At 46.8% G+C, this 17694-nt stretch overlaps 1 protein-coding gene across 1 annotated transcript; it reads right to left on the bottom strand.

The window, feature by feature from the left end:
• Nucleotides 1–12069: 12069 nt before the first annotated feature.
• LOC126519076 (membrane metallo-endopeptidase-like 1) lies at nucleotides 12070–13971 on the bottom strand. The gene has a single exon (XM_050168687.1). The coding sequence runs from the start codon at nucleotides 13969–13971 to the stop codon at nucleotides 12070–12072; it is 1902 nt and encodes a 633-aa protein (XP_050024644.1).
• Nucleotides 13972–17694: the final 3723 nt, after the last annotated feature.

The raw sequence follows: 17694 nt of genomic DNA on the forward strand, positions 1-17694 counted from the left end.
ACCAAAACATGTCACTCAATAATACCGACGAAATTCGCCCATCATTACCGGATCCTATGGTGTCCAGGTCATACAGGTCTTCAGGGGAACGAACTGGCCGATTCGCTAGCCCGAGGTATTATTAACCGGGCCGACTCGACTGGGACGGTCCCATGTGGCCACTGTAATGACCCCAATCCAACGAATGCCCAGGAGATTCTCGCTCATCAGCGTGCAACCAGGAAAAAATACCCTCCCCCTCACCCACAACTCAGTGGAGAAGCCGCCAGCTGGCGCAAAATTCAGACTGGGGTATTCCCCCACCTTAAATTACAGAATGCCATGTTCCCCACTCGCTACAGGCCCGACTGCCCGTGGTGCGGAGGCATACCAGCATTACAACACAGTACTTGGGATTGTGAATCACACCCGTTTGATAAAACACACCACACAATGGGGCAATGGGAGGCACAACTAACCAGCTCAGACCTGGCGGGACAACAGTCCTTCATAAGACAGGTCAAGCGGGCGGCCGAGGCCAGCGGGGCCTTGGACTAAAGGGTCTCCGACCACTGCACGTAAATCGTCAAGCCAATAAAAGTTTCTCTCTCTTTCTCTCTCCATTAAATGCTTTATACAATTTCATCGCTTGATAATAATCTCTTGTCCTAAATAACGCTATTCTTGGGGTGATGAAAGTCTATTTCGTGGCGCAGCTTGGAATAAAGGTGCGTGAGCTGCCCTGTTTATGCATGCGTATTTGACAATGAATATCACTTTCGTCTTTTGCATTTTCTCCGAGGACTGGGCGGACCGCTACATTCTTGAACGAAACCACGAAAACGCTGAGGTCGCGTCATCTTTTAGTAATTTGTGCACAATGGATCGCTGCGTGTTGTCGCTGTTGTGGCAGCGTTGTAGAGTCGGCACGAAACACAGAAATCGTTTACACGCATTCGAACTGACCCCTAGTTCGAAGCCTACCACTGGTTGATATTATCGCACCGATAACAAAGCTGAGGCGATTCGTGCGCTTTCACCTTCCTTAGTATCCCCAAAAAATAATACATAAAAGGTTCTGAGGCACAAATACGGACATTTAAGCATTCGCCAGGTACCCGCGCCGAGATCGGTACCTTCTACCGAAGCTTAGGCCTAGCGTATCCGCCAAGTCCGTCTACACACTATCGGCCTGTCAGGGCTCGGGAATCAACAAGTCTAACAAGGATAAATCACTCCATATTTCAGCTTTTGCATCGATATTCCTAAATAAACCATTTTTTCGTGTCTGCAGTGTCAGTACAAGAAGCGATGAGCGCCGATGTGACGCATTATAAAAATAGGCATGTGTCCTGTCGCCGAATTAAGACTGCCAGCACTACCCTACACATTTCCGACGAAAACATGTGACTGGACAAACGTGTCGATTGAAACGCCTCATTGAACTTAGGAAACCTTGTATATGTCTTGCGCGAAGTATAAGAAACCGCTATCAAATGCGGCAGCAAGAGCTCATACAGCATCCCGGGTAGGCGCTTCATTTAGGACTTTTTTGAAAGTTAAAATACCAATCGCAGAAGAAAATCGGTTTTGTGGCATTTCGGATCATACTACTGAATGTGGACAACAATGTTTTATTTCTTATACAGTCGTAACATTTAGTTGCGGGGCGATAGCGCATCTACCATGTCTGCACGAGACAGGTCTGTGAAACTAAAACAGCGCCTGATTCTTGACACAGCAAATTATCTATACATTTTTATGTGCTGACGGGGCGCAGTGGTAAAGTACCGGGCTTGAGATGTGGATGTCAGACGATCGAATCGTAGCCGAGACACTTTCAATCATTTTTTATTGCACTAAAACCCTCTCTGTTGTTTTCTGTATTAAAAAAAATACGTACTGACGCCAGGCACCGCGTATTCTACGTTCTATAGCTGCTTTTCGCAGCAGTACCCAGCATGTCCCAGTGTGCCGCGCCTGCCCAGCGTCCCAGCATCCAGCGCGCGACACTGGGCCCATAATCCCGCATGGCACTGGACACCGGATACGGGGTTTTCCAATAGGGTTCCAACGGGCGGGGCTCCGAAATGACGCGTTTTTCGTCCCAAAAGAGGGTCAGCATAACCTTCACTGCTGATGGCTGCGTTCAGGACTACCTTCACCCAAAGGTGATAAAGCGCGGCGCCATTCCTTACTCGCTCACTTCGTTTATAGTTGGAGATAGCGCAGTCTGGTTTCGCCCCCGCTGGCAATCGTTTCAAGAAAGATATCACCTTCTTGTTTAACGCGTCGCAGAAGTTATCCACAGGCATCAAGAAATCACTCATTCAATTCAAGAGTCAGCTGCCGGGGGGCACCTAGCTTGCAAACACCTTGTGAAATCCGAGCACATCCTGCACAGTGTGCTGAACCATGACTGATGTTTACAGTTGCGGCAATATTATCTAGTCTCACTCGGTGACTTTCCACCACGACGGCTTCAATGTTTTCTGGAGTTACAATGTGATGCGCCTGACCAGGAAGAGGCTCATCGGCAACATACGCCACACTGTTTGCGACTGCTGAGTTCAGTCGTGGTATTGCTGCTGTCACACATATGCATCACCATATTGGACCTTTATTTTGCGGTGAATTTCAACAGCTTTCACATCATCACTGTGCAGAAATCGTATAAGAGAATGCTGTTGCTCCTTAGTGCAAGTACTAGCTGGGCAGCAATATTTACAGTGTTCTTATACCGGTGTTTTCTTTCTATCTATCTATCTATCTATCTATCTATCTATCTATCTATCTATCTATCTATCTATCTATCTATCTATCTATCTATCTATCTATCTATCTATCTATCTATCTATCTATCTATCTATCTATCTATCTATCTATCTGTCTGTCTGTCTGTCTGTCTGTCTGTCTGTCTGTCTGTCTGTCTGTCTGTCTGTCTGTCTGTCTGTCTGTCTGTCTGTCTGTCTGTCTGTCTGTGTTTGCATTTATCTATCAATTTTCCCGCCCACCGGGGTTATTGGGTAATCGGTGATGTAATTCCTACCGCAGGGCGGCTGTGCTTGGGTGACGGGGCTCGAAACCGACCATCCGACGAAGTTCGGCCACTGCCGTATGTGGCAATGTGTACATACGTGCCTCTCTTCAACGAATCTCTGCCACGCCGACATGCGTCACTGTACACGAGGGACTAGATAGGCACCGATGTCAATAGATCTGTGAATAGATCACTGTCAATACCGTTTTTAATATATCAATATCTGGGTTCACGGTCTCTATACGTGCACATTAAACAGCACTGCTCATACTGTTCACAGATTCTAGGAAGTTAGAACGGGCTTCCTCAGGTTAGCTTGTTGGGGCACTCCTGCAGCATATATATATATATATATATATATATATATATATATATATATATATATATATATATATATATATATATATATATATATATAATGTTCCGAGCTCCGATACCCACTGAAGATACATTATATATGCATGCAAACAACAGGCTATTGTTCTCTTGCAGCGATGTACAACACTTACCAGACACCGCAAACCATGCGCTCTCATCACTTGCCACAATTCCCTAAAGATAAACAAAGCCATACTCTTTCACCTTCAAAGAAACCGAATAACTTACCGCCCCTCTATATGCTTCAGTGGCACAGTGATCGAACGCGTGGACACCTTGAAATAATTAGTGGTAACGTTCAGCAGTACGATGACATGAGATTTCAATGTTAATCGTCTTTCTTCAACACTTTGTAGAATCATCGGAATTAATTCGCGTAGCAGGCATAGTTTACCTATCAACTCTAAGATCACTTTGTATTATGCATTTTTTATTCCCTACTAAGCTATTGTCCCCTTCTCCTGAGCAACACAACGGTGTCTAACGTTCTGATACAGCAAATTTTGCAAGAGAAAATGGTCCGCGTGATTGTCGGCGCGTCGTATGATTCGCCCTATAGGCTCGTTTGCCTACATTATAATATTGTATCTGTCAACAAATTATTTAATGACAGGTTAGCATGCTTTTATAAAACAAAAACAAGCAAAAAGGATAAATTTATTTCTGAAATTGTTCCATTTGTGCATGTCGCCAATCATCATATGACATCAGAGTGCTGAGTAATGTTATTTTACCAATGTGTACAACTAAATATTATACTACTCTATTTGCTCTAAAGTGCTTGAATACCTCTTTCCATGACCAGCTAAATACTATGGCTTTGGCTGCCATCCGCGATAGATTTAGTCAGAAATCTAGGCTACCGTAATGACGAGTTTTTACTTCTTAACTTACGCTATACCACTCTGTGTTGTAACTTGACAATTATTTGCGTAACGTATTGTTGCCGCCTAGGAGACATAAGCCATTTCTGTCAATCTTGTTCTTTATATGTGCATAGAAATTTCCACAAATTTTACTCCCAGTGGTTGCTTTTTGCCTTGCACCTACTGCTGAGTTGTAGGAGTGGTGAGTCCCGTCAAGTGGTGTATAATTCGCACTTTTTTTTTCACGTTCCCCAGTTTGTACGCACTAAAAATTTAAACACACTTAAGGCTGTAAATGACGTGTCCCATCGGTGACACCCTTTTCGGTGTATTCTTACACTCCAAGCAAAGGGTGCTATCACCCCACAAAGGAAAGGGTGTTAAAATGACGACACCTTGCCTACGGGTGTTAAATCAAAAGCCTCCTTTAAGTCATGGGTTTAATACAAACGACACCCTTCCTATATGGGTATAGCACTGACATCACCCTTTCAATACGGGCGTAGCATGGACAGCACCCTTCCAAAAAAGGCGTTTTGCCAGATGGTTCCTGGACGAAGCAGCCTTCCCACCTTAGGGTGATACAGGGCCTCGCTCAGGACACTGTTTCGCATAATAAACGTTTCTTTCTCTCTCTCTCTCCCCAGAAGTAAAAATTAAAAATTGAATTATGGTGTTTTACGTGCCAATTCCATTTTATGATTATGAGGCACGCCATAGTAGGGAACTCGGGAAATTTGGAACACTTGGGGCGCTTTCACGCGCACCTAAATCTAAGTACACGGGGGTTTTCGCCCCCATCGAATTATGGCCGCCGTGGCCGGGGTTCAATCCCGCGACCTCGTGCTTAGTAGCCCAAGACCATAGCCACTAAGCAACTACGGCGGGTCCCTGCAAGTATTTTAGCGTTCACTACAGCCCTGTAGTTAAAGGATGGCCTAGGTATCGTAAATACTGCCTAGTCTTAGTTATGCAACCATTTTGTTCAGTATATGAGTCAGAATGTGAGAGGTGTGGCCACATTGCTTCCCTGGTTGAGCATGTAGTACCATATTTAATGTGAGACCCTTTCAGGCAAAAAAAAATTTAAGGTTTCGCCATTGCAGCAAGGCACACACCCCATGCTTTTCGTCATCTTCCTCGGCAGTGATAGTACACTGCACCAGGCAGCACAGCATAATAACAGAGCATGCTGCACTAAGGACAAAGGATGTCCCACTGCTTGGCACAACTGTATAATGTAAATCTGTAACCTGCCAATGTTCGTTTATCATACCATATCCTTGTTAATTTAGACCACTAAAATTATGTTGTAAATTAGAAGGACTGGGGGTCCTAAGGGTGTTTTCTTGTAGAACACCCTTTGTTAGATAAAGGGCATTTCAAGGGTGTTTACGAAGGTGATAACACCGAAATACCCCTATTACACCCACAAGGGTGTGAAATTTTTAATAGTGTACGTACAAACTGAAATAAAGACTTGAAAATTGACAGATTTGCCACAGTACCCAGAGCAGCCACACTACTTCCATTCGAAGTAGTTATGACCAGGATACAGATGCTCCTTCCATAACTAGTGCTCAAGTTAGACGGGCCTTGCAAGACATGGCGCGGCGAAAAGCGACAGGAGAGGTTAGAATAGCAGTGAATTTACTCAAAGATGGAAGAGATACCATGCTTGGATAGCTTGCGACCCTTCATACGCAATGCCTCGAGACTAAACGTCTGCCAGAGAGCGGGAAGAATGTCAACATTATACTAATCCATCAGACGGCAGGATTCAAAGAATTGAAGGATTATAGGCCAATTAGCTTCCTTTTAGTATTGTATAAAATATTCACTAAGGTAATTTCGAATAAAATCAGTGTAAAAGCTGACCTTAATGAACCAAGATGCTGGCTTTTGGAAGGGATGTTGTGCAACTGATCACGTCAATGTCATTAATCAGGTGATTGAAAACTGCGGAATATAATCAACCTCTATATGGCTTTGATACGCTATAAGAAAAAGTATTTGATTTAGTGCAGATACCATCAGTCATAGAGGCATTGCGTGGTCAGAGAGTACAGGAGGCTTAGGTGAATATCTTGGGAAATATTTACAAACATTGCAAAAGTCTTGACTCTATACAAGAAAAGTAGACAGTTACCTATTAAGAAATGTCTCAGGCGAGCAGACACAATCTCTTCAATGCTACTCACTGCATGCTTAGAAGTGTTGAAGTTATACTGGGAAGGCTTCTGTATGAGCATCTACGGCGAATTTCTCAGCAACCTTCGGTTTGAACATGACGATGTCCTATTCGGCAACACTGGGGACAAATTACAATAAATACATACTTGAAGAAAAGAGCGCTGCGAAGACGCGGACTAAAGAGGAACATGTACGACGGACAAGGCGCTATAAATACAAGTTCTTAACTGAGAAAGTGTAAGACCGGGATGGAAAAATATTAAGCACAATACAACAATAAAACCGCCGTGGTTGCTCAGTCGCTGTGGTGATGGACTACTGAGCATGAGGTCGTGGGATCGAATCCCGGCCAACGCGACCGCATTTCGATGGGGGCGAAATGCGAAAACGTCAGTGTACTTACATTTAAATGCACGTTAAAGAACCCCAGGTGGTCAGAATTTCCGGAGTATTCCAGTACGGCATGCCTCATAATCATAAAGTGATTTTGGCCCGTAAAACCCAGAACAAAGATAATGTTCAATAGCTTGGCAAGAGAACGAAAATTCAGGATCGCCAGTCGGTCTCTAGGGGCTGCACGAGAGTGCGTTTATCTAGGCGAATTACTCAGAGGTGACGCTGATCATGAGAAGAAAATTTACAGAATAATAAACATATTCCCCGACATTTACGACACTCCCTGATGCAAAATTTGAGCGTACCTCAATACGTGCTTTCGTTTCACGATATGTTGGACGGCGCGCAATATCTGCCTCGTGCGGCCCGTCTCAAAGGGAACGAAGTGTGGCACGTCTGCCTCGCTAATCTGGAGATAACGACAGGCAGCGCGTGGGTGACGCGTGGGAGCGATTCGCAGCGGCCGCCGCAGACAGACCTGCGCTCATGCAGCACTTTGGTTCCAGACAGACGACGCATGCTGCTCTGGCAAAATGTCGTAACCATCCTTGCCACCCATCGCGTCTTGTGCGGCACTACGCTTCTCACGATTTCGTTCCAGCAACGACGACAGCGACCCTTCATCGCGGGGACGCCGTACCACCAGTGTCAGTGGCAACACCCACGGGAGCGTAACATTGAGCGCTAGTCGAAGCCGCTCGCCATCGTCCCTTGCAGGAGCAGTGATCCCCGTCACACACGCTGGTACTGCAGGCTCACCAGAGCAGCAGACGCTGTGGAGGAGCGCAGCTCTCCCCACCTCATGGCACCCTGCCACGCCTACCCTTCGGAAGCGCAGATGATAGGGAAGCGCAGATGCCATGGCCGCCGACAACTCAGTGCATGCGCACGCCGTCTGCCCTCCGCTCCTCCTTCGCTTTCCTCCTCGCACTCTCTTTTATCTCCCGCTACGCTCCCTGTTTGCTTTCACCTTTAGCTGTGCTCGCTCGCTCGGTTACGAGGTACGACGCCGAGGCACGCCGAAGCACGCCACGCCCAACACAAGAACGGGCGCCTAAGAACTGCGCTTTAAAAACTGATTTCATTGCAGGCGCGGTCGCTTTTCAGGCGCGGCCGATGATCCAGTCCGTACTCGATTCTCTGGTGACTACCCCGGGTCCGTCATATGAAAAGTCGTGCCAAAAGAAAATGCCTTGTATTTGCAGAGAAATGCGTAATTTGTGAAGTTGAAACATCTAATCCGCATATAGTGTAAATTTAGATTATTGGTAGATTTATGGGCGTCGAGGAAAATTTCAATAAGAAAATTCATCGGAGAGAACACCTAATGCGACACAAGGGTTATGAAAATGCATGGGAAATTTTATGTAGGGGTCCGGCCAACTAAAACTCTGGGGGCGGGCCAGCTTGAAATTTGAGGGTGGGTTAGCTTGAAATGTGAAAGTAAGCACACATAAATGCGGGGATGGGCCAAATCTGGGGTTGGGCCAACTTAAATTTGCGGTGCGTCCACTTGAAATTTGGACATTGGCCTACCTAAACTTAGGGATGGGCCAATTGAAATTTGGGGGTGGGCCAACTTGAAATTTGGCGGCATGCCAACCTAAATATGCATGTCGGCCAACATGATATTTGTGGATGGGCCAATTTAAATTTGGGGCTGCACCAACTTGCAGCCTAAAAATGTAAGTTCGCCCTTGTTCAACTTATTCAAGTTGAACATGGGCCACGTTAAATTTTTGGATGAACCAACTTAACTTTTGCGGCGGGCCAACTGAAATTTAGTGTTATGCTTACAAATAGTAGGACAGCTGCAGTGGAGTTGCTGCAATATTTCGCGCAAGCGTCTGTGAAACCAGCGAAATTGTCGCCGCGAGGAAAGCGAGTGCCGAAGGAGGAAGGTGCCCGGAAGTGGAAGGCGCCTGGAGGTGGAGAAGAGGATTGCCGCGTTCGAGTCCTTCCAATTTGTACTTAGACGTCCCTGTGGTCACTGTGCATGTCCACGGCGTCTCTTCTTTGAAAGTGTAGCAATATGTGCTCCCCTTGTGGCAAGCCATGCGTTGCACTGTTGAGTTTAAGGTATGGTCTGCGACCACATCCCCGCCCTTTGCGTTTCTTTTCGACGCCCCTGTGTTCGCTGTGCATGTTCGCGACGTCTCTTCCATGCGTAACAACATGCGCTGTCCCTGTGGCACGTCGCAACGTCGATGTCAATGTTCGCGTCCTTTCCGTTTGTGTTTCGACGTCGCGGTACTCGCTGTGCATGTTCGCGGCCTCTCTTCGCATGTGTAGCAATATGCGCCTTTCTTGTGGCACGCCAGGCGTTGGTTGCACCGTCGAGGTCAATGTATGGCCAGTGACCGCGTTCGCGCCCTTTACGTTTGTGTTTGGATGTCGCGGTCCTCTCTGTGCATGTTCGCGGCGACTCTTTGCATTTGTAAGAATATACGCTGTTTCTGTGGCACACCAGGAGTCGCGCCATCGAGATAAATGGGGCTTTAGCGACCACGTTCGCGCCTTTTGCGTTTGGACGTCAAGGTACTCGCTGTGCATGTTCGCAGCGTCTCTTTGCATTTGTAACTATGTGGTGTCCCTGTTGCACACCAGGCGTCGCGCCATCGAGATCAATGTGGCGGCGTCCGCGACCTACTTCGTGCCCTTTTCGCCTTAGAGTTTCCTACAAAAATTACTAGAGGGAGCTATGGCGCTAGTGTCTACATGAGCTGCAATGGGAGCGGTTGTACCAGCATGGGAATTGTGGGAAGTACATGGATTTGCCTAAACTTCGTCCTTTTGGTTTCAAATGGCTGTGTGACTTTGTAAGCTCGTCATTTTCAACAATGTACTGCGTAATAAATAATTAAATGAACACCATTAAAATTGTCCAGTGGCAATAATCGAACACAGGAACTCTAGCACAGAAGCCTGATATTGAAACTATTAAGCCACGGACGCATGTATCGACAAGCGAATGAAACGCCCTTATGAATTTATCGCGGACATGCCAGTGCCGTGAGGCGCTTGGCGCGTTTCGATTTGGCCGCCTGGACAAGCTCAATGGTTGCAATTAATAGCAATTGTGCGTGTTCCCGGCCCCTTCTGCACTTCGAAGAGCATAGATTGCGCTGAAATTTACGACAATAACATTGATACAGCGTATTATACAAAGCCACAAGAACGTTTGAATCCGCAATCGCGAGGATCTGACAAATCCAGGTACTTCCCATAATTCCCATGGTGGTACAACGACTGCAGCGCCAGAGTTCTCTAGCCTTGCACTCCTTGAAGACGATAAAAGCTTGGTAATATACTGCGACTCCAAGAGGGCAATTCTGTCCGTCGGAACAGGGAGCATATCCCCGGTCGTCGGCAGAATACTTGGTACTCAACACCTCACCCCACACTACATTAATTGGTTCCCGGCACACATGGGACAATTAGAGGGGCCGCTCCCTAACCTCAACAAGACGGCACATGAGGCCGTACGAGACCCAACTCACCGTGCGAGCCCGGACTCCCTCTCGACAGGATGGAAGAGCGAGCGCGACCCTCTCCTCACTTACAACGACCTTACCCAGCACTGTAAGTTAGTCAAGAGAACCATGCCGCTACCGCAGAAAGCACTCAAAAAAGCACAAGTCGCGTACAGGCAGCTTCAGACAGGTACCTACCTATACCCGGCCTTCCTGCACAAAATCTTTCCGGACGCGCACCCTCACAATATGTGTGGCTTTTGTAAAGCTATAGTTAGCCTCCCTCACATGCTCTAGGGTCGCCCCCTGGCGCCGGGGACCAGAACCACCAAAGAAGAGTGGGTCCAAGCTCTACGCAGCTCAGACCTAGAAGCACAGCTCTGGGCTGTGCATCGGGCCCGCCACGCGGCGTAGGGGCATGGCCCCTCTGTCCCGACGTGAGAGTGACCCGCTGCGCGCTAATGGCGCACTCCGAGGGACCTCAAGAAAGTTATTCATCCATCCATGCCATGCTTGTTTTTCAAGGCAGACATTTTTATTCCTCCCATGCAAAGTTTCCTTCTCGCTGATTTCATGCTGTCCCCATCTTATAGCGATTATCAATGTTTGGAAACTTCACGGAGCTTTTCATTATGTCCATCTTTACCTTTCGTCTTTCAAGCCAATTTAGCCAATTTAGTGAGTGGCTGAACGGACAGCTTCGTCCTTCAGTACAACTAGGCATGGGACGCTAGATGTAATGAACATGCAGTGAGCATGTGCCAATGGTTAAGTGACAAGATAGACAAGCAAAAGACGAGGCAAGAGGTGTTCACTGAAATATTGAAGTCACTAGAGCGAAGTGAAAATGACGATATCAAAAGCAGCTGAAAATGGAGAATGAAGTTAAGTAAAAGGGATGAACTTGGAGCTTTATTTGAGCGAGGAGCGCTGATCTAGAGAGGTGATGATAACCTTGGCAAGAGAAAAAATTCCGTCAGAACTCCTCTTAACTACCGACGTTAATACGATTACCATTACAATAATGTTGCGACAACGATTTGTGGGACATAAGAAAACAGGCCGCACAAAATTGAGGACCCTGGCAGTATGCTTTTTGCTAAAATGCATCAAGGATAACCGCATTAACGTTGAAATTCATCGTGCCGGAAATTTATTACTTGCTCAATTTTTCCGATGCTATAATTTCAAATGTTACCTCCTGTTCGTTTATAAGCTTCGTCAGTTTCTTTGCTACTTCGGAAAGCTTGCCTACTTCTGGCAATTGATGGATGGATTTATTGATTGATTGATTGATTGATTGTTTGAAAACATTTTTATTCTAGATTGAAATTCTGGGAGTCGAATACAGTGGCATCCTGGCCTGGTCACCCTCTGGTTTCCTCCGCTGCTAGGGCCCGACCGAATAGCGAATAGCGGGGTCGGGGATGGGGTGTACCACCTATGGGGGTGTACAACCCCATGTTTTGTGGCATCGGTCTGCGAGCTCTCCGCAGTCAGGGCAGTGTTTCAATATATGTAGATATTGAAGGCACTGACGCAAACATCAGAAAATAAAGCCTAATGCTGTAGACGAGCAACCTAGGAAACTTGGAGCAGGGACTGCGTTTTTTAAGCAAACGCGAAGCCACTAAAACCTACAGACGTATATATAACGATTGTACACAAACACACAATATTCATAGTGACGTTGCACAAGAATCACGGCTCACAAGTGTGCTGTTCGTCTTAAAGCACAAGCAGGTCAATTAAAAACGACGCACTGTTTCACCGGGTGTAGCGGATCGCCCGAGGAGCAGCCGAAAGCGGAGCTGAAAGTAGACACATAGCGAAGAGCCGCGCTGCACTGATCGGAGAGTGGCTCCGAGTATCCGCGGCACTTGGCGAAGCACCAGGAGACGAAAAGCAGCTGTGCCGCCATGAAGCCACTCACGCCAGCGAGGGTGTGGCGTGACCCGTGCGCTTGGTACGCGTCCGCCAGAACGTTCAGTGCTACTACGTCCTTTAGTGTAGCCCACGCGTCTCTTTCGTAAGAGCTGTTGGTGCACTTAAGCGTTTCGTTGAAGGCTTCAGTGGTGGAATTGCTGTCGCCTAAGTAGTGTGACAGTGCCAGTCCGGCCGAAGCTCTGGCCACGACTCCACCGAGTGCGCCGAATTTCACGGCGTCCGCGAGATGGACGTCGTACAGCGGGAAGGATAGGGCGTAGGGGGCGAGGACAAAGTCACCGCGCCAATATTGAAACAGCTCGAAGTCTCTAGCGACCAAGACGCCCAGCATACGTGGAACGCTGCCTCCTCCTCCCGACAACCAGTATTTCCACGCGGCGTGCCAGTTTCTCGCCAGCGATTCATTCATGCCGGGAAAAAGTGTGCCGGCAAGATCACTGGCGTTGTCGTTCTGACGTTCGGTTTGTTTCAAAACGGCCATCACTGTATTAAGAGAGGACCATCGGAACTCTGTGTAATTTTTTGCCCCGTCGGGTGTTCTCGTTGCTGCGAGGCGAGCTGCGAACGCGTTTCTGATTGCCAGGACAATGCGTTCCACGTCTAGGCGCACGTCAGAGAGAAAAACGTGGGCGTTGTACGGAGCGAATAGCAAGTCTCCGATGAAACTGTAGACGAGTGAGAAGCACCACCGCACCTGCTCATATTTGATCGTTTCGTAATTTGTTGCGCCGCGGAAGTTCGAGATGAGGGCGCGGTTGGAGAATGTACTGACATACCGTGCTGCCATCCAGGAAACGAAGAGGTGAGTTCTCGCCTCGCCTGACTGGTTCCACAGGTCGAAGAATGTCGTCACGTAATCGACGCTGTCGCTCTGGAATCTGCTCACCGCCGTCAGGTTGAATTCCGCGAGCAAGTAATTCCACTTGTGTTCATCGGTATAGTTCATGACTTGTTGACCAGTGTGCTTCCGGACGTCTACGAGGGGACGAAAGAACGCCTCGTCCAATGCAGTGGTGTCCTCGAATGTGACAGTATCGTCTTCATGGCCATCGAAGAATTGCGTTTTGAGTAACTCGAAGCTTCGTTTCCGGCTTTCCTCGTTCTGTAGCCTGCCTCTTTCTTCAGCAGCCGCGAAATAGGAGCTGGGAACCCTAATCGACATAGTCTGCTTTGACACAAACACGCTAACAACTACTGGCCAGTTTAGCTCGATGCTCAGGCTCAGTAGCGTACGCGCAACGTTAGGCCTCGCCGATCTGCGAGGCCATATGATACCCGCACGTTCGATGTACTCGCGGATCACGGGCAGCTCGTCACGTTCGCCGCGCCACACCACGTCGCAGGATTGGTAAAAGCGCCTGGCCTTGTCGAGGTTGCTCTGTACGGTTGTGTCCGGTCCCGCGTCCCTGCTGACGACCTTGGTCATGACGTCTACCGCATTCATGAGCAGCTCTGCGTTCACAGAGTACTTTCGCGTGGTTCGCCAACCACTGCAGACGTACGCGTCGAAGTTGCTGCAGGGATGTACGGACTGGTCTACACTGTCGGCGATGAGCTTGGCGAACTCGCTGCAGGCCGGAGTGGTGCACAGCATGCTGTCCCATCCTCCCCAGACGTCTAGAACGCCGAAGAGAACCAGAACGCATGTGCCCAGCAGAATCGCTGTGGTGGCTGCCACTGCGGCGGCGAGGCGAAGCATCGAAGGGTTCGATCGAGTGCTCGGAGAAATCAAGCCCTATTAGGGAATGAGAAGTCAGTAGAGAAAAGACAAAAACTCTGAGTTAAGGGCAACTCCACAAAGGACAAAAATGACGTGTAAAATGCAGGCAGACAGCGAGTAAATAATGCGCAATACAATTGAGATTAGAATTATCACAATAAGTGTTCTTGTTTGACAATGAAACCTCAAGAAGTTAACACTAAGTAGACCCCATTCCGGAACTTGTCATTTTGTTTTCCCGAGTTTGTTATTTCGAGTACCTCGAAATACCCCTGTTCCGTGGTTTTACAAGAGGAATGCTTAAGCGTACATAGGAATAACTTATCAACAGGAAAGAAACGCTGATTACGGGAACGCAAGATACCTATGAATAACAAATACAAACGGGTAGACAGTACAACGCATACAGCAGTAAAATAAGTAGGTGTCAACATATGTAACATTTAGTGCATTAAATAGAAATGTCAGTTCACTTGATGTATACATATAAAGATTTCAATGCCGCGCGTTACAACATGTAAAGAGCGAGCAATGCATAACACTATTTTATAAAGTCCGCCAGACCGGCTTTAAATTTATGAGGGGAGGGGTTGCTTACACCACCTACGGATAACTTGTTTCGACCTTCTGCTGTTTCGGCGAAAAATGGAATCATATGCGCAGAAGTATGCGCATGTGAGGAATAAACGGCTTTCTAGTGACTGATGAGAAGCGATAATCGGTGGGCGGGAGGGATTACGGCTCGGCTCATTGACCCGTGATAAAATCTATGAAAAGTGGCAAGCCTCGAAATTTTGCGGTGGCATTCATGACTGAGAAGGTTGGCCCGGCATTTCGGTGCAGTGATGCGTGTTAGATCAGAATCAGAATCAAAAATTTGCAGGCAGCGTATTCTGAATAAATTCACCTTGCAGCACGATTTTGGACTGATTCCATCATGCTTGATAGGGTAATCTGATGAGGCCCCAAATGGCGCGGGCGTACTCGAGTTTGTGTCGTTCCAGTGTTTGGTACGCAAGTATTTTTACAGAGTGCGGGGTGTAATGCAAGTTGCGACGTAAATTAGCTAGGGTGCAGTTAGCATCATTTGTTATGTTAACTACTTGAGACGACCATGTACGATCACGAGATAGACAGACGCCGTGATATTTATATGAGTTTTAGGAATATATTTGGGAACCGTAAATTGTGTAGCATGTTCTGGAATACGAGCATCCATAGACGGATAAAGTTTTCGTTTTTACATGGAGGTGGGCTGGGGCCCAACCAGCCTTTCAAACACCATATATATATATATATATATATATATATATATATATATATATATATATATATATATATATATATATATATATATACAGGGTGTCCCAGCTAACTTGGCCCACGATTTTGAAAATACCCGGTTGCTCCGGAGAGATCGTATCAACCGTATAGTAGCCGTAATCGCATGTACTTAGGCAGGCCAGCATTTTTTTCATGACGCAGTATTACGTAACTAGTTTTAATTAGTGAACTTTTTAATTGTTGCGTGACTCGCAAACATATTCAATACAAAGTTGTAGGGTACCTTAAATACCCTCGGAAGCGAGCATTTATTTCGTGCGAAGTGGTCCTGGTTGTTTTTTCCAAGGAAGCACTAAAGCCCGCGAAATACGAAATAGGTGCGCACGCGCACGCCGCTACTCAAGCGCCTACAAGCAACCATTGAAAGATATACGGCTGCATTCTCTTATCAGCGCGTTACACGAGGCTCCGCAACGCTTATCAATGCGTCAGCGGCGTGGTCTCTTGATTGCCGCGACCATCACATAGCGTGAAGCCCTGTATCGAGCGGCCGCCGCTAGTAAAGCCGTGTATCCGTGGCTATTCGCTTGGGAGCGCTTGAGTAGCGGCGCGCGAGCGCCTATCTATTTCGTATTTCGCGGGCTTTTGTTTTTTCTTGGAAAAAACAACCAGGACCACTTCAGCACGAGATGCTTGTTTCGGAGGCTATTTAAGGTGCCCTACAACTTTGTAACGTTGCACAACTTTCCTCTCTTTCCTATCTCTCATATGTTTGCGAGTCAAGAAATAATTAAGATGTTCACTAATTAAAGGAATTAAGACTTCGTGATGAGAAAAATTCTGGCTCTAAGTACATACGGCTACGGCTACTATGCAGTCGGTACTGCATAGTAGTCTATAGCTCTTTGTTATTTTTGAAATCTTGGTCCAAGTTAGCTGGGACACTGTATATATATATATATATATATACATATATATATATATATATATATATATATATTATATACGCACACGGTGCCCCACATAACTTGAGCCCCTCATTTCAAAATGAAAGGCGTACCGGAAGCGCATTGAAGTAACCCGGAAGCGCATAGCGTATAGTAACCCAGACAATGTTTTGTTTCCCACAAACCTCAATAGTGAAGTTCTTTTACCCAACTTTTTAATTACTGGCGGAGGACCCGCACCATGATACGCAGATTTGTAAAGCACCTTCAGAAACAACGGATGGAGTTGTTTCCTTTACGATACGTCTCACGTAGTCCTTTTTTCCTGGTTGCAAAGAAAGCCCGTGAAATATGAAAAAAAAGCCACGTGACGGAGCGCTTGTGCAGTGTTAGCGTGCTGCTCTCAAGCGTGCCTTCGTTTAACAAGGTCGGCTGCATCGTGACTGGCGACGAGGAAGCGGCAGGGCGTTTTTGATCTCCTCGGCAGCGCTCGGCCAGCAGCATGTATTTTAGCCGTCATCCGACGGGAGCCGACCTTGTTCACCGAATGCACGCTTGAGAGCTCTCGCACGCTACAACTGCGAAAGCGCTCAGTCACGTATCTTTTCTTTTCATATTTCACGGGCTTTCTTTGCAACCCGGAAAGAAGGACTACGTGAGACGTATCGTAAAGCAAACAACTCGATCCGTTGTTTCTGAAGGTGCTCTACAAATCTGCGTATCATACTTGGGGTCCTCAGCCAATAATTAAAAAGTTGGGCGATAAAACTTAATTAGTGTGTTATAGGGGAAATAATTCTGAGTTAATATAGGTTATCGCGAATAGTATGTGTTCGGTTAAACTTGCTTGCGACGCGCCTTTCATTTTTAAATTCCTGGCTCTAGTTATGTGGGACACCCTGTATATTTATTGCACTTGAAGAAACTGCCTGTGACCTCGAAGAATTGTTCACTGAAGTGACGGCTTCATATGAGAATTTACAAGACCTCATAGTAGGAGAAAGTTTAATTTCACAGCCCGAGTCCTCTCCCACCACAAAGAACCTGACGTCTCTCGGTGGTGTAATCTACGTTCGTGTAATTGCCGTATACTTCGCTATCACTAATACTGCTTCGCCTTGCCGGCAAAACTGCAGCCTCTCTCTGTCTTTTGTTTTTCTTTTTCTTTGAGTCCGAGTATAAGCGCTCCTGCGCGTGACTGCCATTGATTCTTATTGCATGTGAATCCGGCTTGGCCTCATTTCGGTTACTGAGTGAATCATACAGGGTGCCCCAACTATCATGCACCAAGACTTAAAGAACAGTTGCGTTACTCGAAGAAAACCTAGTGCATATTGTTTCCAGTACAATGGAGTAGCCACCAGTAATTCTTTCATTCCTGAAATTTCATTCGACAATTGCAGATAATTATCTAATTCTAGAAGTACTCTCCTAACAATCAAAGTGTCAATGAGGAATTTGTAGGTACCCC

The sequence above is a fragment of the Dermacentor andersoni genome, chromosome 10 (genome assembly GCF_023375885.2).
Source record: "Dermacentor andersoni chromosome 10, qqDerAnde1_hic_scaffold, whole genome shotgun sequence".
Lineage (NCBI taxonomy): Eukaryota > Metazoa > Arthropoda > Arachnida > Ixodida > Ixodidae > Dermacentor > Dermacentor andersoni.